Below are 22,637 nucleotides of genomic sequence, written 5' to 3' on the forward strand. Positions count from 1 at the left end.
AAACTAAACACACTTTGGTATAATACTGTTGGATTTTGTTTCTAATTTCAGTGTAAACAACTATGATGGCTATGGATTAAAAGCACATGGTCGCATACAAATGTGATACCTAGCAGAAAGTTTCCTATACAGACAGATACATAATACAAATATAAAGAAAAGGGTATCTGAAATAAAGTGTAAAATGCACTTACATCTTTAAAATTATATGCAAGGTCTCAAGTCAATATTTGACACAAAGTATTTTTAAACTATTTTTTCAGAAGCAATAATATGACTTGTTAAATAACTGTGGGCACTCCTCCCCCATCAAGAAAGGAATGTTCTCTAACAAAGTGTCTATTGGCTCTCACCTCTCACTCCAAGTCTCCCTAAGTGAATTAAAAAAAAAAAATCATCCTTGCTCCTTGCCTTATACATTCTTAAGATTTGAAATAATCCTTATATTAAGCTTAGGAAAATTCTGCTATATAGGTTCAAGGACATACGCAAGTGTTTTTAGCTTAAACATCAATTTCGTTTACAAATGGAGACGATACACCTTTCCTTTTCTCCTACTCCATAAAGGCTGCTGTGAGGACCAAGAAACAGCAGGTAGAGTGTGTCCAGTGTATGCGATGTACAATGTAGAAGACTATGGCTGGGTTGCTAAAAACTGAAGGAAATTACGTAAAAATAACTTTCCTGAGCTCCATCCAAAGGGCAACCTAGCTGCTCACATCTCACATTGATTTTAGCTCTACCAAGAATTTTTTTCTTTTTGTGGTTCCTTGAAACAGGGTCCCATGACAAAGGCTGACTCTGAACTCTGTACAGTCCAAGAAGACCTTGAACTCCTGACCCTCTTGTCTCCATCTCTCAAATGCTGAGATTACACACATGAGCCATCAAAGCAGCTAGCTTTAAGTTTTAATTACAAGTGTCTTTTGGCTTGTTCTTGAAAGCTTGCCTGGAGGTTCTAGCAGGGACTGCTGCTACTCATATACCCTGCCTGAATGATGGTCCTCCTCTTCTGGGAAAAGCTGTCCTCTTTAACTGTACTCAGTTTTGGGGAAGCAATAAAGCAGTGAGGGAGGAAGGGAACGCCTGCCCAGACAGATCACCCTAACAACTGATTTGCTTGTTCTGATTGCTCAGTAGTGCATATAACATTTTCCTTCGCTAAAAAGTTTTAGGAAATGCAGATTTAAGCCTTTAATGTGTTAGCAGCAATAGCTAGCTAATACAAATCCTTTTTATTCATAAAGACAGCATACTAACTACAACGAGTTTCTACCTGTAACTTACATATGCTTTGGAACATGCAATGTGATGTACACTACAGACAACATACTTGGATTTTTGTCCTGGTCCATGCCTTGTTCATGGGCTTCCTGCCACTCCCAACAGGTTTCACAGTAAGCTCGTATCTGTTCCAAAAGATGAAGGACTCGGATTTCACGCCTGCCTCTCTTGTCGTCAGGCTGTGAGTGAATGATGTTGTGGAGAGCTGCACTGGCCCTGGCCCGAGCCTCTTTACTGCCCCGGGAATTTCCCAACAATACAGAGTCTTTGTCATTGCCATGTAAAAGCTGGATGAGGAGAGGAAGACATCCAGACTGCCGCATGGATATACAGCTGTCTTGGGAGCTAGACATAGCTAGCAAAGTTCGTGACATATCGTCCTTATCATGGGTACCAAGCATTGACAACAATGAATACACCATTTCCACCTGTGGGCCAAATGAGTTTAGAAACAAAATTATGACATTGATACCCAAAAGCCAGATCTAATGAAGTGATGAATGGGATTATTTACTAAATTCATTAAAAATTAAAACAAAATTAAATAAAAAAACTTCTGGATGAAGTGATGAGTGCTATTTCAAAATAACATACACAATTGATTTATGTGACTAAGTGATAATATTGCAGACTGCTGAAAAAAATAGGTTCTTACAGTACTGAAATTGCTACATGCCTGCATCAGCTAAAGCTAACTGTTACATGAATGAAAATAATTGTTTCTTTTTCTCACATACCCATTCATTCTCATTCTCTCTCTCTCTTTCTTTCTCTCTCTCTCTCTCTCTCTTTCTGGAATGTGTTTATTAAATTCTTTATATAATTTAAAACTTTATTTTACTTCTAAGCAACAGAAAACATTTTGCAGCAATTATAATCTACTAAATTCTAATTCTCTGCAATCATTACATTTCATCAGGCTTATAATTACAACATTTAAACTTATATGATCTGTTATCATATAAAATTATTTTGTCATAAAAAGACAAATGCCACAAACACATAGAAAGTGACAAAGCCAAGAACTGTCATCATTTTCTTTTTGGAAAGCAACTGGTAAGCACTGGTTGCTTACAGTAAGCGGGAAGGATGGACTGAGAAGGACACTAGAATAGAAAGACAGCACCCAGTCAGCAGGGGTCGCTATCAGCTTCCCTTCAAAGTTAGAGGATATTCCCTAAGAGAGGGTATGAGAAAGTCAGCAATCCACAAGGATACATATTTTTGGTCTTAACAACAGCGTCAGAAGAGTGTTAGGGGCATCTTGTAGGTGCTGCTTAACATCGTATAGTGTAACCAAGAATGACCTAGCTATGCTGCTGACTGCAAAACGCTGCTCAGAAGTGTACAGTTCCTAGAGGTGCTAGCTCTATTATGGCAGTGACAGGGCTGGGGATAATGTGTTTTCATCAGACCTAGGTTCCAAGTTTGGCTCCAGCACTTTTAAGCAAGCTATGTGGTATTAGTTAATTTATTTGATGTCTCTTGAGCATAAGCTCTCTGAATTTTCTCCACTGCAAATTGGAAGGATTTACATTATACAGAAAACTACATAAAATAATAGTCTGGCATTCAAATTGTATAGCAAAGCCTGAATATTATTATGCACATATCACTTCTAAAGGAAACGCAGTATGAATGCCAACATCCACGTGCCAAGAGCCAATATTGTGTTGATGCTGAATCAATCTCGTCAGCTTCAGACTAATGGCCTGAAGCAGATTCTTCCTTTCCAATTTCTTCCTCAGAGAGATAAGAATACAAGTGTTTGAGAGAATTGGTGATGTAGAGGCACTCCTTACTGGCACCCCTCAGAGAGGTCCTAAATACAAACTATTGTGGACTAGCATTAATGATTCAAATTTATTTCTTTAATTTTTATTGTTTCTTCTTAATGAATTGAGTCCAGAGCCTTGGACACACTAGGCAAGCATTCTACCAATGACTTATGTCCCTATCCCTAAAGTCCATTTCTTAAATTAACGTTAGTTATTTCAGTGTTTCCTAAGCACTGCCAGAGAACAGAGTAGGCTATGAAGACAATGCCCTGCACTTCTGACTGAAAACATGTTGCTCAGAATTTCATTTAGTAAAACACTGAAGTGATTTTCTTCTCACACTCTCCCCTAACCTTAAAATATTTGCAGCACTGGCTAATGCTCAATTTCAATGATTTTCCATCCATTTCAATAAACATTCGTTAACATTATGTGCAGATACTGTGAGATGCTGAAGACAGAGGACAACAATCTGTTTTCTAAGAGCAAGTTTCAAGCCAACTGTTATGAGAGGACACAGGCCAGTGGCTAAGAGGGCACTGGGAATTAAGAAAATGTCTTCTGGAGATGCAGGGCTCAGAGTCCAGAGCCATGGAAAGATGGTGACAGCCCTTCGCAAAGAGTGTCAGGTGCCGCTACAGGCACGGCACAGAGGTAGAAAGACACAGGGTGCTGAAGCAGTCAGTTTGGCTGGGGCTTTGGATGCTTGCAGGTAAATGGATAATGAGCTGAACAAGAAATTAACAGGCATCTAATTCAGGAGTTCTTATAATTCTCATTTTCTCATTTATGTTTCTTTGTATAAAAACATTATTTCCCCAGGAGACTGAGTCAAAATCTTTAGAGAACAGAATGTCTATGACGACTGTCTTAGCAAAGCATGCCTAGCCTCGACAAGAGGACTTGTTCTCTGCTGTTACCTTGGTCCCCAGATGACTCGTCAGCCTTCGAGGAGCAGAGTGTGTGCTGCTAGAACTCAGAACACTGGCTGTTTCATGATCCATTCGTGTAGCTGGACTCTAGAAATGGGGCAAATTACAGATAGTGTAATTTAGGTTACAAACACAGGCAACTCCAGCCTCACAGTTTAGAAAGGGCTCACTGGAATTCACAAGGAAAGAGGAAAAATAGAAACTTCAGCCTAACATAACGCAGCACCACAGCGGAGGACTGCACAGAATCCCAAAGGAAAAGAGGGAGTGATGACTGCTGTGGACGATGAAAGCTGCATCTCAACACAACCAAGACAAACATGGAGAGCATGACGTATTCTAATGTGGACACAGGGTGGAGTGAATAATTATCTGGGGGGCTTTAAAAGATGTTATATTCAAGCTGTGGAGCCTGAACTTTAGGTGGCAGACTAGCAAAATCAGAATTATATTTTAAAAAGAACAAAGGACATGATGGAAAACCTACAGGTGGCCAAGAGATTAGAACAAACTTTAGATATAAACCAACAAATTCATGGCCCTTATCTAGGCTCAAAGTCAAAAAAAGCATGATAGACACATTTATGAAACAACAGCGAATAAATCACGAGATGCTACCCAGTGCTAGGAAGGAATCATTCATTTCTTTGGAATATAATAATGACATCAGGTATGCATTCTGAAAAGCATTCTTAGCTTGGAAATGAACAGTAAAATATTTACGGGACAAATGACAGAACAGTCTTCGGAACAAAAGGGGTAGCCCACATGGATATGATCTGTATGGACCACTACTGTTCTGCCTTTGTGTCATCTGGAATCGCCTGTGCATGACTTCTCCCAACTGTGCTGGAACTTTATCATACCCACAGGCGTTAGCAAAGCTCTCCAAACAAACAAGGGGAACAAGCAGGGACTAGCCTGAGTAATTTACTTCTAGCCTATCACTTAACTTTCTGAGGAAATAAACACAGATCAGAACATCCTCTTCCTAGCAAAGTTATCAGTTCTCCTTACAACCTCTAGTCATTCACTCAATATATTCATCAGGGACTGTGGTACAGCATGAACTAGGTAGGATTTTTTTTTTTTTAAACTGAGACAGGGTCCTAGTATGTAGCTCTGGCTGTCCTGGAATTTGCTCTGTACACCAGGCTGGCTTCAAGCTGGGAATTAAAGGTGTATGCCATTATGCCCACCATGAATTCTTTATTTTTGAGACAGGGTCTTGCTGTGTAACCCAGGCTGTCTTCACTCAGGTCTTCCCGAGTTTCCAGGCTGTGACTACAGGCGCCCACCAGCACTCTAAGCACTCTAAGCACGACAGGAGTTCTTGCATTTCTGGAGCTTGTAGACTAGTGGGGAAATAAACCTATCAACCAAATAACCAGAAACCTAAATGTAAACCTGCAAGTGTGGGTGTCTTCCAAGGAAGGCCCATGCTACGACAGCCTGCCAATAACTGAGTGTTGACCTGAGTTCGGCTGAGACACACATGGGCTGGGCTAATGGAGCAGTGTGTGATGAGAACAGCTCGGCATGGAACCAACAGGAGGATATTTACTGCAAAAAGAGAAGTCAGCATTTCCTATTTATTTTTGGAAGAAATAATAAAGTAAATTAATAGGCCTCAAGATGTCACATATACAGATCTTATCAAGACAGGTCGAAGGGCCAGGTCTGGAGGTGCATGCCTTTAGCCTCAGCGCTCTGGAGGCACTAGGCTGGCAAACTGCAGTGGTAAATTCTGCTTCAGTCTTTCAGAGAGCTACAATTAATGCTTGAAGACACCTGGAGAAATAAATCATAGGCATAGTCTACCCATCTACATTAGGATTTGAGAGCAGCGACTGATAACCAAATCACCAGTGGTGGTGGAATTCATGTAAAACAAAACAAAAGAATTTATTATTTGAAGGAGAAATACTGAACCCTGAATTACTGCTGTTTTCTTTTTCGTTTTTTTTTTTTTTTTTTTTTTTTTTTNAGAGCCTTCTCTTCAGTCCTGTTTCTAAATAGTTTTGTAGCAGATTCAGGGTCACACAGGAGACAGAAATCACACGATACAAACAGGAAAAAATTTCTTAGATTGAGACTCTGGCCTGCCAGCTATTAATGTATCGCTCACACTGATGCCCAACCAAAAGTTTTGTCCCGATGCGACATTCATGTTTTGTTTTTTTTTTTTTTTTATTTTTTTTTTTTTTTTTTTTTTTTGAGACAGTGTCTTGTTATGTAGCCCAGGTTTACTTGCGTCCCACCTTGGTTTTCACAGTGTTGGGATTACTGGTGATTGCTATCATGACTGATTCACTCCTCTCACTAGACCCCTCCTTAGCTGTTCTCACACTAAATAAGTAACATGAGGCTTCAACAAGACTCTAGGGCCTTACATGACAGAAATGGAAAGCAGCACAGTATTTCCTCAAAAAAAGAATTGTTTTCATAGCTGCTATATACTTTAAAAACCTGACACTCATTAAAAAGTAAAATATACAAATGTATAAACAGTAAAACAAAAGCTACAAAAATCTCAACACATGCTGATAGTCTGTGACACTGACCTAGACATCTATGCAGAGCACACACACATGTGCACAGAGAACTGTCTCACTGGTCTTCCTGTGCCCACTCTGAAGTATCTTTAAATAGCTGATGTAAATATCTATATATTTTTATTTTTTTATTTTGCTTTTTATAAATGTTTGAAAATAAGATAATCTTGACTTTTTTGCTGTTGTTCTGAGACAGGATCTATTGTAACCCAGACTGGCCTCTAACTGTCTCTGTAGCCAAAGGTAGCCACGAACTCCTGATTTTTTTTTAAAATATTTATTTATTTATTTATTTTGTATACAATATTCTGTCTGTATGCCTGAAGGCCAGAAGAGGGTGTCAGAACTCTTTACAGATGATTGTGAGCCACCATGTGGTTGCTGGGAATTGAACTCAGGACCTTTGGAAGAGCAGGCAATGCTCTTAACCACTGAGCCATCTCTCCAGCCCATGAACTCCTGATTTTACTGTTCCTACCTTCCATATTTGAGACAGTGTTCTCTGCATTGCCCTGCCTGTCCTAGAACTCACTGCTCAGCCCATCTTGACTTTCTAAAGGTCAAGTTCCCCGCTGAGGACTAGCTTTCCTAGAAGTTGTTATGCAATTGGTAAGGGAGAAAAGCAACCAATAGTCCTACCCAGCTGTGATCCCAATGAACCACAACAAAAACCAGCATGGTAAGTGAGCTGGCAGGTGCTGGTGCACACCTTTAGGCCCACTCAGAAGGCAGTGGTGGCAAATCTCTGAGTTTGAGATCAGCCTGGTCTATAGAGCGAGTTTCAGGACAGCCAGAGTTACACAGAGAAACCCTGTCTCAAAACACAACACAACAAAAGATATCCCTGTCTCAAAACACAACACAACAAAAGATATCCCTAAGGGTGCAGAGTGGCACTCATAGCTTGGTGGTAACCAACAGTAACAGGACTTAAGACCTGCTAAACAGGAGGGAAATGAAATCGTGCTTGGAACTGGAAACCTAGCCCACTATCCAGGGCAAGTGAGATCATGGGTCTAAGAGGAGAGCATCACCAATAACTGATTAAGCCAGTGTACTTCCTAACTGCACTCTTGGTACTTAGCCTCACGCTGCAGATCAGTGTCGTCCCCCCTACAGCAAGGAAGTTTCTCTCTGAAATAGATGGAGACCATTACAGAAATGTCAAAATGCAGAGAAAACCTGTATGGCAAATACATCTATGGCACAACTCTTGTCCCTAAACCACAGGGAACATCTCAGATGAGGAGTCAAAAATTGTAAAAGTCAGGACCAGAAAATCTGCTGTGGACTGTGTCTCTTAGAAACGACAGGGACATTTTAGTCATGATGCTCAACAATATAGCTGCCTAAACAAGGTCTGAACAAGAACAACACTGAATAGATATGCTACTGTGGAAGGAGGAATAGCTAGTGCGTGGGCTGGGGAGGGGACATGCCTAGACAAAGAACGACAGGCAATAAAAAAGCTGAGAGAAGAAGAATTAGTCTTCTTCAGGGACGAGTCCCTTAACTGGTAATCCAATACCAAGTGGTCAGTCAGCTCTGCAGTCATGTACATTCAAGCAATACTAAACAGACTCAGCAGGTTCTGTCTATAGATTTATATGTTATATAAATGCACAATGTAGTAATAACAAAGAAGAGGTCATGAATTTGAGGGGAGAGCACAGATAGATGAATACTGGAGAGACTGAAGGGCAGAAAGGGAAGGGGAAAATGATGCAATTATATTTTAATTTAAGAAAGGGAAAAGTAAAAAAATAATCTCACTTGTCAAAATTTTAATTAAATCATTTTACATGTATGAGTGTGTTGTGGAATAACAGGTTACATTCATTGATGCTGTGGAATATCTGTTTAACAATGCAAAAATGTGTTGCATTCTTTTATGTTGCATTTGTTTAACTTTGTGAAACTGTGCTACTTTGCCTGTCTAAAACCCCTGATTGGTCTAATAACGAGATGAACAGCCAATAGCTAGATAGGAGACAGGAATAGGTGGGACTGGTGGGCAGACAATAAATAGGAGAAATCTAGGGAAGAGAGTGAGAAACGAGAAAAGGAACCAGGGCCCCACCACACAGCTACACAGCCAGACACAGAGTAAGAAGGAAAGAAAGTTCTATAAAATAGAGAAAGGTAAAAGGCCCAAGAGGCAAAATGTAGTTAAAGAGAAACAGGATAGAAATCTGGTTAGAAACTAGCCAAGCCACGGCAGGGCATTCATAAGTAAGAATACATCTCCATGTATTTATTTGGGAGCTGGGTAGTGGGCCCCCAAAGAATAAAACAAAAACAAAACTAACTATATGGGTGTTTTGTCTGCATGTATGTCTGTCTGTGTTCTACTTGAGTGTTTAATGCCCTTGGAAGCCAGAAAAGGACACTGGACCCCCTGGGAATGGAGTGAGCCTTCATGTGGGTTCTAGGACTTGAACCTCAGATCCTCTGGGCAACTAACTGGTCAGTGCTGCTAACTGCTAAGCCATCTCTCCAGCACCTGATTGTGACTTCGGTTGTCTAACAATCCTGTTTTGATTTCTCCAAATACTAAAGTATTCACATTCTTCTGAAACCTACTGATCCTTCTTTTGTGGTTTTCTCACCCATTTCATCATAAAAATTTCCTTTTCATCCCCCCCTCCCAGTTTTTTGAGACAGGGTTTCTCTGTGGCTTTGGAGCCTGTTCCAGAACTAGCTCTTGTAGACCAGGCTGGCCTCAAACCCATAGAGATCCGCCTGCTTCTGCCTTCTGAGTGCTGTCCTTTTAATCGTTTTATATTGCAACAGTCTCCATTTCTGATATTTAGCATAATCAACCTAGAGTTGGTTTTTCTATAGTACCACAGAGCTAGTATAGATAGCTTCCATCAGATGAGCAATACTTACGTCTGAACAACTGTCCAATTAAATTGAACTCCTCATCCTTCTGCAATGTAGGAATACATAGTTCTCAAAAAAAGAACTCAACCCTTCTATCTAACTCTCATTATTTTACCCTAATTTACCATTAAATAATTTTCCTGTATAGTGCTAACCAGTGATTCGGAATTTTTTTTTAAAATTTATTTATTTATTATGTATACAATATTCTGTCTGTGTATATCCCTGAAGGCCAGAAGAGGGCTCCAAACCCCATTACAGATGGTTGTGAGCTACCATGTGGTTGCTGGGAATTGAACTAATGACCTTTGGAAGAGCAGGCAATGCTCTTAACCTCTGAGCCATCTCTCCAGCCCCAGTGATTCAGAATTAAGTATCTGTTTTAGCTCAGTAAAAGGAAATATCTTTAAACAGGAAACACCTGAAGCTTTATTTAATGAATTAGTAGAATAGTCTCTCTCTCTCTCTTTCTGGTATAAATAGTACCATCATAAGTAACCTAGAAAGACTAATCTTTTTTGTTGATAGTAGGAAAATTATCTTAAAGTCAGTTTGGTGAAATTCCATTTTAAAATATTTATTTACAACATAAAATGTATTTTAAAGGAAACTTGAGAAATACAGGACACACCAATGAAAAGTTGTCATATTATTTTGATAAGCACTAACTGAAAATTGGTGACAATTTGTACAGATGGTAAAAATATAACACAGTACCAGCTAAACACGATGAACTATACAGCTTACTGTTTATATGCATCACAGTAATCTTTTCCAGTTAAGATTTATTTCTAAGTTTGTGTAATTATGAAGTACACCAGAAAGTAAACACTATAAGGGTCTTTGCAATCATTACAAACCCAGAAACATGTCTTTGTACTGAGAGCCTCAGAGGAAAGCAGAAGCATGCCAATGTAGCAACAGCAGGGTCAACCACACAGAACTGAACACTCTCCAAAACTATGCAGGCCACACACTGGAGACCAACGCAGAAACACGATCTGGAGCATAAAGATATTCCAGCAGACTCAGAAAGTATATTTAAATGTAATAAGGAGAAAAGATAGGACTTTGAAATTCAATGTTTCTAGAAACACATTCTAAGTAAACAGGAAGGATTTGTGGCTCATTTACTTTTTAAATACTGAATCAATACAAAAATATGACAAAATGGTTCATACCTGGCTAGTACTAGAAGTTGCCATGTTGTTTTCTGCCATTCCTTGACCGTCATGCTGCCGTTCAACTTCATGGGAGGCAGATTCATGCTTGCTCTGAGAAGACCTCTGTTAACATGGAGTTAGCATAAATTATGTACAAAAATGGAGTACGCTTTTATAGCTCACAGCTTGTCTTTTTCTTCCAACCTCTTAACGAATCAATTATACAGGCTGACAAAAGACGAGAGGCACACGCTACACGTCCAGCCTCCAGCATGGCTTGCAGTCGTCTATCCTGGTAAGTGGGAAGGGAAGCGTCCCCCTGAGCATTTGAGCTGCACAAGACAAAGGATTTTCTGAGCTCACAGAAACACATCCTCCACCAGATGTGCTTTCCTCACTATCAGGAATATAAGCCGACTAGAGCAAATAACTGTCCTTTTCTGCAAGGGCACACGACTGTGGCATTTAATGGTGCTGCTGCAAATATAGCAGTTACACTAACACCTAGGCTTACAATAGCTCCCGTGCAGACTTTTTTTTTTACAGAGAATATGTGCACATCTGCAAATGTCATAGGAAACCAGATGACAAGCTCTTCAAAACTGATATGTAAAACAGAAAACTTTGCTAATGTAGCCACCATCTGATATATGAAATAAAAGTGACATCGACCTAGTAAACATACCATAAAATTATTTTCGTTGCTACTTCATAACTGAAACTTTTCTACTATTACGAATTGTAATATAAATACTTGTGTTTTTCCAATGGCCCCAGGTGACCTTGGTCAAAGGGTTGTGACCCACAGGTTGAGAAGCACTGCTAAGCAGGGCTTAATGAGGTATTCTGGTGTGAGTGCTGACGATCAGAACGCTGACAGGAAGGCAGACAACTGTGCTCTCTGGGTTCACAGGAGGAGCAAAGACTCTAAAGGAACCGTACTGGAGGCTAGCTGTGTTATATCTGGCAAAAAACAAGGCTGCTTTTGACAGTACCCTGAAAAATGAAGCGAGACTTAATTCAAGGGTAACGGATTAAGTTGTTTGGTGGAGGAAATTTCAAGACAGTGTAACATACAGGCTGGGGCATGGTTTCACTCACTGCTCTTAGATTTACAGTGAAAGAGAACAAAAATATATGAAAAACGTGAAATCTATCAAACGAAGGAGCAGGCAGAGAGTCTGAAGTTGGATTAAGGATCAGTGTAGATAAATGTTTAAAACGTTAGAGGCCGGCACAATTATGAAACTCACATTCTCTTTGCAGGCAATACTCCACTCACTGAAGGCTCCAGCCTGTAAAAAAGTATAAACTCATATGGAAGGGGGAAACTGAAATGAGAATGTCACCTTACTTGAAAACTACCACGGAAAATGTTTCTCAAGTTCTGCTGCCAAGGGGCACAGGGGCCACCCCAGATAAGGTAAGAACTGGCTAGACTACTCCTCACACTGGCCAGTTGGTCAGGGTTGCCCATGTGGTTTTGCAGGCATGCAACTTCAAGATTTATAGCTCATGAAAACTTGGGCCAAGAATCCAGGAAACTGCTGTGGACACGAGGCAGAGGTAGAGTCCCTGCAAGGAGGCCCGAGAGCCCACTTCGTGAGGCTGTGAAGTGATCCAGAGACGGCAGACTGTGAGGTGTCCTAAGGAGAGCTGCACATGTGCAGCAGAAATACCCTAACAGAGGCTGCACGCGCTGCAGGAGGCAGAACTGGAGAGGCGGGGCAGCATCTGGAATCTGCCACTTACTTTGGTTTGATCTTTCCTTGCTATCCTCCCAGTCCTTCCTGTTGTAATGGGAATGTTTGCTATGTAGCTGAGGCTGGCCTTGAACTACTGATCTCCCTGCCTCTGCCTTCTGAGTGCTGGGTAACAGGAATGCATTACTGGCTTGGCAAATAAATAAATAAATAAATAAATAAATAAATAAATAAATGCGATTCTGCTTAAGCAGTCAAGTGCCACAAAATGTATCCATTAGGTGTTCAATTAAGTGATTTTCAATAAATTTACCAAGTAGCACCATAATTCAGTTTTAGAATATTTTTATTATTGCAATAAGCTTTCTCCAGTCCACCAATTGTATTACTACTGTGCCAAGGTATGTCACCTGTTAAGAATGTTACAATTGTTACTTTGTTTTATGAAGTTAAGTAAGTATCCTAAGTCTCAAAGAGAGTGGGTTTTTGAACCGTGTTAGAACTGATAAGACTATGGAGCGTTTAGAGATGGACTAAATGCACTTTGTGTTATGAGGTAGCCATGCCATCTGAGGGTTAGGGTGTAATCAATTAGGAGACAGGAAGACCGTCCTTGAAAGAGACGGTACCACTTAGGAGCTGGGGTTTCTGACTGACTAAAAAGGGGAAAAAGGAGAAAGCACAAGGCACCGGCACTGCCGTCTCCTTTTCCCTACTGCTGAAGTAGTCAGACCAGTTACTTCATGCCCTTGCTCCTAAGCCCTACCCAGCAAGACAGACTGTATATCCCAAACTCTTTCTCTTCATTTGCCTTGTTTCTGCTATTCTGCCACAGCGATGAGGAAATAGGCAGCAATGGCTCCAGGATCTGAAGTACTACTCTAATGCTCCTCCGCTCACACAGTCCCTAGGGATAGGTGAGGAGAAGGTGGCTGGCCGGTCAGGGTGTAGGTGGGCTTCTGTTGTTCTGTTTTGTGACACAGGGTCTCACTGCAGCCCTGGCTGGCCTGGAACTCACTAGGTAGACCAGGCTAGCTTCAAAGTAAGATTTGCCAGTCTCTGCCTCCTGAGTGTTGGGATTAACGGTGTTTGCCACCAAACTCAACTGTTAATTGGGTTTTTGATATGTTGGATTTAAAGTCTTTGGCAAATCCTAAGTGGTAATACACGGTAGGAGCATGAATTAAGAGCTAAGGACAAGAAAAATAAACTGAACAGCATAAAGACGGCACTAAAGTCTTAAAGCCTTAAGTGAGATCGTCTAGGAAAGACAAGACACAGCCTGTGACTGACGCTCAGATGAAGAACTTTCTCTTTGTGCCCCATCCCTTTACTTCCCCACGGACTCCAGACTGAAGCACACTGTACTCTTGGATGACTGTCCTCAATTACCACTCTGCACACAAGAGAGGCTGTTGCTTGCTGACTTCTAGTAACCAGCGAAAGCTGTATTCCTATGGCTCTGTAAAACGGAAACAGTTTCCTGCCCTAGGTGATGGACCTGAGAAGAAAGTATGTGTTTTTTGAGGCAGGGGCTCATGTAGTTTAGGCTAATCTTGAACTTGCTATGTAGCTGAGGCTTGGCCTTGAACTTCTGATCCCTCTGCCTCCTGAATGTTGGATAATATCACTGGCCTGGCAAACAAACAAAAGCAGTTTTGCTTAAGCACTTGAGTACCACAAAATATACACATTAAGTGTTCAATCAGAATGATTTCCAGTAAATTTACCAAGCATCACCAAAATCCAGTTGTAGAGTATTTTTATCATTACAGTCAGTTCTCCCCTGCCTAGTTACATTCCATCCATATTACCACACACAGCACCAGGCAACAGCTCATCTACTTTGCCCTGTTTGGAGTTTTTGTTTGCGAGAGAGGAGAGAGGGGCTCACTGACCAGGTTGCCTTGAAACTCAATTCCTCTACCACCCAAATGCTGGGGTTAAAGGTGTGAGCCACCTCCACCCTATAGTGCACATACGTACATGGAGGAAAAACACCCGTACAACTAAAATAAAAATTAAAAAGGCAAGCGAGCTCCCAAAACTGCTACATATTTCAACATAGCTGCTTGCTGTTCTTCTATTCTATCCTGACAGAAAATAAGTTGCCCCGCCCCAAGGATAAGGCTCTTTGAATAGATTACAGTAAACCTATATAACTGAAACTGGAAATACTGTATAAAAATTTACAATTATTTATCGTTAGCTGAAAATGTACTGAATGATGAAACTCCTGCTCTCCTCCAACCTTGTCTTTCAGCACGCTTCTGGAAGCAACACAAGTTGCTCTAAGAAACACAGCCCCTTCTGTGGTCACTGCAGCTGGCCTCTAAGTTAGAGGCCAGCCTGGTCTACAAGAGTGGGTTCCAGGATGACCAGGGATACACCACCAACAAAAAGAATGTATGTGCACTATGGACAAGCCTGCTACCAATGGAGGTCAGGAGAGAGCACAGATCCCCTAGAACTGGAGTTACAGATGGTTGTGAACTACCAGGCAGGTGCTGGGAATCTGATCTGGTTCTTCTGGAAAAGCAGCCAGGGCTCTAACTGCTGAGCCATCTCTCCATCCCCCTTACCTGCTTGTAAACAGCTCTTCAACTAATCTCATTTCAGCCCCTTTAATACTTACATTACAGCTGACCTGAACAGCTGGTCTCGGAACCCTTAAGGACTCCATGACACATGCTGTCATGGCTGTCTTACTCTCTGTAAGCTCTACCAGTTAGGTCTGGGCAACTCTGCCAAAGCCTCCACTTCACGCCTGTCACTTCCCCTGGTGTTTGTGACTGTTTCATTGAATGTTTTTACTACCATTTCTATAAGGATTATGGGATAACTACAAGCAATAATGTTTGATCTTTTTTTTTTTAAACTAGGAATTACATATAAGAAAAAGCCCACTTACAGGGTAATGATAGCCCAAGATGGTGATTTCATTCTAGAAACCGACAGCAGAAGCTAAAGTGACTAAATTTTAACTGCTGAAAAGTATAAAATGTTTCCAAGTTGGAGAGATGGCTCAGCAGTTAAGAGCACTGGCTGCTTTTCCAGAGAACCCTGGGTTCATTTCCTAGCACCTACATGGCAGCTTACAACTGTCTGTAACTCTAGTTCAAGGGTATCTGGCATCCTCAACATAGACAGACATATAGGCAAAACACCAACGCACATAAAAAAATAAATGAACCTTTAAAAAAAAAGTCTCTCTCTAGAAGCTCCATTTCTCAATCGTGTTACGTTAATTACATGTGTTTCTTTTCTGGGAAGAGCTACAGACATCAACACATGAACAAAAGGGCAGTTTACTAACCTCTACTTCAGCTGCTTGGGACTGTAAGAGCTGTCGTACACGAAGTATGTCCTTTTCTATTTGCTGAATTCTGGCTATTCTTCGCTAAAATAAAAGAAGAGAACAAATCAGATACTCAATTATTTTTATGTGTCTGTGTGCACATGTATGTGTGGGTACCTGTGGAGCTGCCTGACATGTGTACTGGTAATAGTTTCATATAAAACACAACATAGCTGTAAAGAAAAAAACATTGGGGGCTGGAGAGATGGCTCAGAGGTTAAGAGCATTCATTGCCTGCTCTTCCAAAGGTCCTGAGTTCAATTCCCAGCAACCACATGGTGGCTCACAACCATCTGTAATGGGGTCTGGTGCCCTCTTCTGGCCTGCAGGCATACACACAGACAGAATATTGTATACATAATAAATAAATGAATATTTTAAAAAACATTGTTTTACATCAAGGTTTATTTAAACAGCAGAACTAACATACTTCAAATTTACTCCTGTTATAAGTCAATATTTTTAGAAGTTTCCCAAAGTACCTACTGCAACTAAACATTCCTTTTATTTGGGCACAGGGTCTCCTTAGTTAGTCCACTAAGGCTAGAGGGTGTGTGGTGAGGGTGGCCTCGAACTGCGTTCCTTTGGCCTTTGCTTTTCAAGGGGACATTGCTTTTATTTTATTTACAAGGACCACAACAATGGTACAGTCTTGCATTCACACTGAAGAAACCACTGAAACACAGTATGCTCACGTATACATTATCTGTGGCTGCTGGGATTAAAGGCATGCGCCACACCAAGCTAGAAGCAGGCTCTAGTACAACCCAACAGGCACCTTTCCAGTCTTTGCTAACATGCTATGAGACCAGATGTCAAGGATAAAAAACTGTAAGTAAATAACAAATTGATAACAAAAGATTTCACAAAGGCAGGGCAAGAATGGGTTTTGCTTTGAATTTCCCTGAATTATTTACCAGTTATTTCTACATGTCATACTGGACTTTTCCACCCTTTAAACATACTGTTGACCAATCCTCTGTCCGTTTAAAACAAGGGCTGTCTTCAAGAATTAATCCTCAGGATTCTCATATTTTAGGGATATTAATTAGATTTCTTTATACTATTGAAAATATTTTCCCTTTCTATTCTTATAGAACAGATGCTTTAAAATTTTATGAAAATAATCTTTATTACTTTTAGGTTTCCATCTCCCCTCCCCGACAGGATTTCTCTGTGTAGCTCTGGCTGTCCTGGAACTCACTCTGTAGACCAGGCTGGCCTCGAACTCACAGAGATCTGTCTTCCTCTGCCTCCCCCATGCTGGGATTAAAGGTATGAGTCACCACCACCTGCAGAGTTTTCTTTTTTTTTTTTTAAAAAGATTTATTTATTTATTGTGTATACAGTATTCTGCTTACATGCATGCCTGCAGGCCAGAAGAGGATACCAGATCTCATTACAGATGGTTGTGAGCCACCATGTAATTGCTGGGAATTGAACTCAGGGCCTTTAGACGAGTAGGCAGTGCTCTTAACCACTGAGCCATCTCTCCAGCCCGAGTTTTCAATCTTAAGGCATCAAACATTCTACATATTCTTCTATTAATTTTAGCCCTTTTCCATTAAGACTAAGTGCTAATGCATTTTTCACAACTAGTAACCAACAAATTTCTTTTAAGGTAGAGGTGTTCACATCTGAGCCCCTTTTTGAGACAGGGTTCATTCAGTATGGAACTCAGGTTGGCCTCCAACTCGACTTTCCTGCTCAGCCTCCTGAACGCTGGGTTATAATCAGATTAGTCCAAGCTCTGTGGATTTATAACCCAGACGTGCTTGTCATTATCCTGATTATTCCTGATGAAGACAAATTCTTCATGTGAATCAGTCTTATATTTTATAATCTCATCTTGTTTAAGAAATTCTTTTCTATGCAGTATCAGAGACATGTTTATGCATATTTTCAACCAAAAAATAAAAGCTTTACTTTTGATATTTAAATAACTAATCTTTCTGAATGCAATGTGGGCAGGAAGGCAAGAGCTATATATACTAACTAATCTGCTAACTAATAGAAACACAAATACATGTATGCACAATGTATGTGCACGTAACTTCAGTTATCTCCCAACTATAAGATGTGTCATGTTAAGGGTGTTAACTATTACATCGGACAATCGTATTCTAACATAAATCCCACTCCTAACCAAGAATTTATTTGTAATACCAGCTATTGGGAGAGGGCTGCCCAATTTTCTTAATAGAGAGAGACACTGGGTCCATCAGTCACATCCCAGGGCTGACCACTTGCTCAGGAATAACTATTTAGGCAATGCGAAATGGGCTCCATGTATTTTGGTTTCTTTCTTCCTCCCCTTTTTGGTTTTAGTTTTGTTTTAAGAGAGAGAATATGAAGTGGATCTTGGAGGAGTTGAAGAAGGGGAAAGGATGTGACCAAAATATACTGTATGAAAAAACTTAAAGACAAGATCAACTTTACAGAATACAAGCATGTATCTATACCACTATACAAATATTAATTTGTCCTACTAGTTGATATTTAAATATAATCTTTGAATGTTCTTCCAATATGTCTTAAAAGTTTTTTAGAAAAGCAAAAATAAAAAATTCCCCATGCTCACTTGGGAGCAGACGGGGCAGGCCAGGGGAGCGGGCGGGCCGGGCTGGGATGACGGCAGTGTGGATGGTTTTACAGGCCTAGACCACTAGGCCGTCACACATTTGTGTTCACACACAAGTGCTCAACAGTAAAATCAGGCAATGTTCTTCTGACCTTAGTGTGGTTTACTCTCATCCTCACCCGCAGGTCGTCTTCCCTCAGGGTTTCTTCATGCTTCCTTTGTTTCTCAAACATGGACTGCTGCTGCTTCTCTTTTTATTTTTTTGGAAAACTTCTGAATGTTACCACACAAACTTAGATTACAAGAAATAACGATCTCAAAGCAGCTGAAACTAGTTATTGGCTGCCAGGAAATCAGCACCTCCCCCGAGATTCTATGCAGAAATAAGCAGAGGCAAAGTGATGTCAATACTGGTTATCATGGCCAACAGTCACGAGAAATTGTCACCCTGTAAACAGTGCCGACACGAGACAGGCTTTGAAGTCCTTTCCTTGATGGTGCTGGAGGGTGGACTGAAGGCCTTGTAGGAGAGGCCAGTGCTCTGTCACTGAACTACACCCTAGCTGCAGTATGGAGTTTAAGAACATCATCAGAGTTGTGACGTGTGCAGTGTGGGAAGATGCCATTCACCTGTGCTCGCTTCTCCATGTCCTGGCAGGTGCCAAGCTGCTCCTCCATTGCAGCCCTGATCTGCCTTGCTTCATATTCCAGTTGCCTTCTTGTCATATCTGTTTGTAGGGAAAACTAAAACCACAAATAATGTATTAATTTCTCACTGTCTATTAGTAAAACCAAAGAACACACAAATGTCAACTGAAAAATTGAGTAAATGACTATGTGAGTCACCATACTTGAGAAATCTATTTTTTTCTCCAAGGAATCCTAAACCTGAGTACGGGCACCAGGAGTAGCTGGCATTCCTAATGAAGATTCAGAGCCGCCTCAAAGTAAAACATGATCAACTTAAGACTGTTGCGTTGAAAACAGGCGATTGGTCCAATTAAAGTGGACCCTTACGACTTTTCCCTGCAGAAGAGGCACCTGATTAGTTGATTTTCGTGATGCCAGGGGTCAACCAGACCCTTATGCATACTAGGCAGGCACAGTACCGCTGAACTACACCACACAGCCCCAAGGAACTGCTTTCAACTCTTAAAACTACTATTCTGGATAGCAGATGTAGCTCAGTTAGCAGAAAACCTACCTAACATGCCACATAAACCCAGGTGTGATGACACAGACCTGGAATCCCAGCCCTCAGCAAGTGGAGGCAAAGAGGATCAGAGGTTCAAGATCATCCTTGGCTGCACAAGAGAACTGGGCTACATGAAACTGTCTCAGACAAAACAAAACAAAAACTAGTATATTAACACAGACAACATTGGGGGAAGACTCAAAAACAGGCATTCATTACTCTTAATGTTTTGGTTTTAAGGTAAGCATTAACTGACTTAAGTGTACAGGCTAAATAGAGATTAAAAACTCCATTTTTAGAATGAAGAAAATGGAGTAAGAAACAAAAAAGCCTATATCTAAAATAAATATTACTAGCCCGACAAAATCAACACCGACCGTGGCAGTACTTCACAAAGTGGTGTTAACCCTTCACTGGTCCTCACACTGGGATAGCTGCCAGGTGTACAAAGGCATAACAAGGGCAGACTATGAAGAGAGCAGAGCAGTCAGCAGAGACACTGGAGCCACGGGAGAATGAAGCAAGGACGGCTGACACTCCTCATGCTGTCGAGGGAACTGCTCCTGTGTGAGTGCCCAATGACTCCAGACTGATGTCTTTTTAAATTGCCCTCAGACAAAACACTCATGTACAGAATGCATTCTTGCAGGCACACCAAATGGTCTGCATGTTATTTATTTATTTAGAGACAGGGTCTCACTATGCAGCTTTGGCTGGCCTGAAGCCACTACATAGACCAGGCAGGACTTGAAATTACAGAAACCTGCCTCCTCTGTCTTCCAAGTGCTGGGCTTTTGAGACTCAAGGGAAGTATCACCACACCCCACTTATTGCCATTTCTTACTCTCTCCGAGTCTATATCATTATTTCTCTATTTGTCCTCCACTTCCCAACATGCTAAAAGGGACAGAGCATGTCATGATAATATGGTTTCGAGTAGGTAAGTGCAAATCCCAGTCTCTGGCCTCCATCTTTGGAGGCCCTGCCCCTGTGCCCGCCCCTTGCCACCTACCCGAGGAGGGTCAAGGTAGCCCACCAAACCTTGACCCCTCCCCAGAGGAGGTCAGTTCCCCTCGGGGCCACCTGAGAGCGCAGGAGTCCTATCAAACCTGGATAGCTTTTCATTGGGCTTGTTTTGATTTGGCATGATTGGGATTTTTGCATCGACAGAGAGCTTGCGTTAGAAAATATTTCTAATAGTAAGTAGTGCGGTATTTTGATAAACAGGTCAAGACATTTCCACATGGAACAAGTGGAAATAAAGTTTGTTAACTTGTTTTCCCAAAAAGAAAGCAAACTATAGTAAATGGTTATAAAATATAAGCAAGTTTAAATTTACTAATGCTATTAATGGCCCATAATGATTACATATTCTGGTATATTCTATTAAACATGATTACTTAAGGAATTTGACAGCCCATCTTTAATTCCGATAGTAACCCACAGCTCCTGAGTTGTAAAATATACAAAGCCCTTTCTTGACCCTGATTTTATGGAGACAACAGGGCTCTGGATTTTGTATATTCTCCAACCATAGTCAATGATTAAAAAAAAATTAAAATCTCATCAACCCTTCTGGATCTCTTAATTTTCATTCATTATAAACTCCCCAGCAGCCGTCTTTCCCTGTGTATGATGTCTTAGGGGTCAGGGAGAATCTGAAGGGCACTGCAGGAAGAGGGGTCCTTCTCCCTTCAAGCCTGGAGTTCTAACTAGTAAACTCAGGAAACCCAGTTAGCTATATTCTGAAAAGCTTTTCTTCTATTTTTGCTTTCTGTCTACTGTGTTCTCTCAATACTTCTACGAGGAAGAAAGAGCCAAAGCTGAGAGCACAGGCTACACTGAGGCAGAATCTTACCGCAGCCCAGACTTTGGCTTCACAAACACCCTCAGGGTCAGCATCCCGGAATACTGTGGTTATGAGCACAAGCCACACACCTGGCTCATTTCCCCTTTTTAAATATCACATAAAATATTGATGAAAGATACAGTCTTGAGATTCTTAATGTATTTCAGAAGCTTTCTTTTCTCTTTTATTTTTGAACAGGACTTCATATATCCCAGACTGGCCTCAAATTACTATATAGCTGAGGGTGACCTTCAGTTTATTTTTTTTAAGAGTTATTATTTTTTAATTTACGTGTACGAGTATTTTGCATGCATGTATACATGTATACCATGTGTGTGCTTAGTGCCCACAAGGCCAGAAGAGGGCGTCAGGTCTCTGAGGATGAAAGTTATAGATGGTTATGCAATTTCTACGTGGGTGCTGGGAAGCAAGTCCAGGTCCTGCAGAGGAGTGCTCCTAACTGTTGAGCTCTCTCTAGCTCTGTGCATTTCTGACACCGCTGCCTCAAATCCCCGAGTGTTAAGAGTACATGTGGGGAACAGAGAGAGGCCCGAGGATGTGAAGTTCTGAACAAATCTGTATTGTTAACATGGGCAAGGCTATGTCAAAATCCCCATAGCCCAGACCCACGGGAAATGGCAAAGCCTTCCCTCCTGGTCTGAATGCCCACCATAACACTCTCCCTTTGGGTGTTTATGGCTTGAAGACTGCTCCCCCACAGCAACTGCTCCTACTACATCTGCAATAGCCTCACCTCCTTGTTTAACATTCTCCATCAGAGAACCCAGTCCACTATTTCTGTGTGTTCATGTCTGCTTGTCTTTTCTTCATTTCCCCCACTGCCTCAGTCAGGCCCATCTCTGGAGCTTGCTGGCCAGCCACTACAGGCATGTATTACTGTATCCAGTTTATGACGTTCCTGGGGTTGACCCAGAGCTATATGCATGTTGGGCAATAAAGGTGCACCCCGACTCTTAGAAACATCCTTAATATAGGTTATCCCACGTGTAAAAGTTAACACAGCGAGGGACAAGTCTGCAGGATTTTTAACTGTTTGTGTGTGTGTGTGCATGTGTGTGCACAAATGCATGTGCATGGCACAGCAGGAATGTAGAAGTCAGGAGACCGTTTACGGAAGTTAGTTTTCTCCTACCACCAGGTAGGCATAAAAGCCCCTTTACCTGCTGAGCATCTCACTGGCCTCCGTTTTCAAAATTTTAAACACAGGAGTATTTGCTAAAGGGAGTCAAGAATTCACAGAACAGTAAGATCCAGGACTCTAGCTACTGGCACTTGCACCTAGAGAGAGTAAGGTTCTAACTGCCTTCCAGGATAGTTTAGTTGTAAAAACTA

The 22,637-nt window shown here is 41.2% G+C and overlaps 1 protein-coding gene across 10 annotated transcripts in view; it reads right to left on the minus strand.

Annotated features, from left to right (window-relative positions):
- Window positions 1-22,637, minus strand: part of Apc (APC regulator of WNT signaling pathway) — a 92,363-nt gene that overhangs the window by 19,942 nt on the left and 49,784 nt on the right. For 4 of the 10 annotated variants that reach the window (XM_050134954.1, XM_050134951.1, XM_050134952.1 and 1 more), the window contains 6 exons: window positions 18,871-18,984; window positions 15,618-15,701; window positions 11,852-11,893; window positions 10,617-10,721; window positions 3,983-4,081; window positions 1,334-1,712 (listed from right to left, as the gene is read on the minus strand). In XM_050134954.1, coding sequence (XP_049990911.1) covers window positions 1,334-1,712; window positions 3,983-4,081; window positions 10,617-10,721; window positions 11,852-11,893; window positions 15,618-15,701; window positions 18,871-18,984 — 823 coding nt within the window. The remainder of the gene's footprint in view (window positions 1-1,333; window positions 1,713-3,982; window positions 4,082-10,616; window positions 10,722-11,851; window positions 11,894-15,617; window positions 15,702-18,870; window positions 18,985-22,637) is intronic. The other 6 variants (XM_050134959.1, XM_050134957.1, XM_050134961.1 and 3 more) reach the window with 3 other exon arrangements.

The sequence above is a fragment of the Alexandromys fortis genome, unplaced genomic scaffold (assembly GCF_014885135.2).
Source record: "Alexandromys fortis isolate MF-2015 unplaced genomic scaffold, M_Fortis_MF-2015_v1.1 scaffold_25, whole genome shotgun sequence".
Taxonomy (NCBI): Eukaryota; Metazoa; Chordata; class Mammalia; order Rodentia; family Cricetidae; genus Alexandromys; species Alexandromys fortis.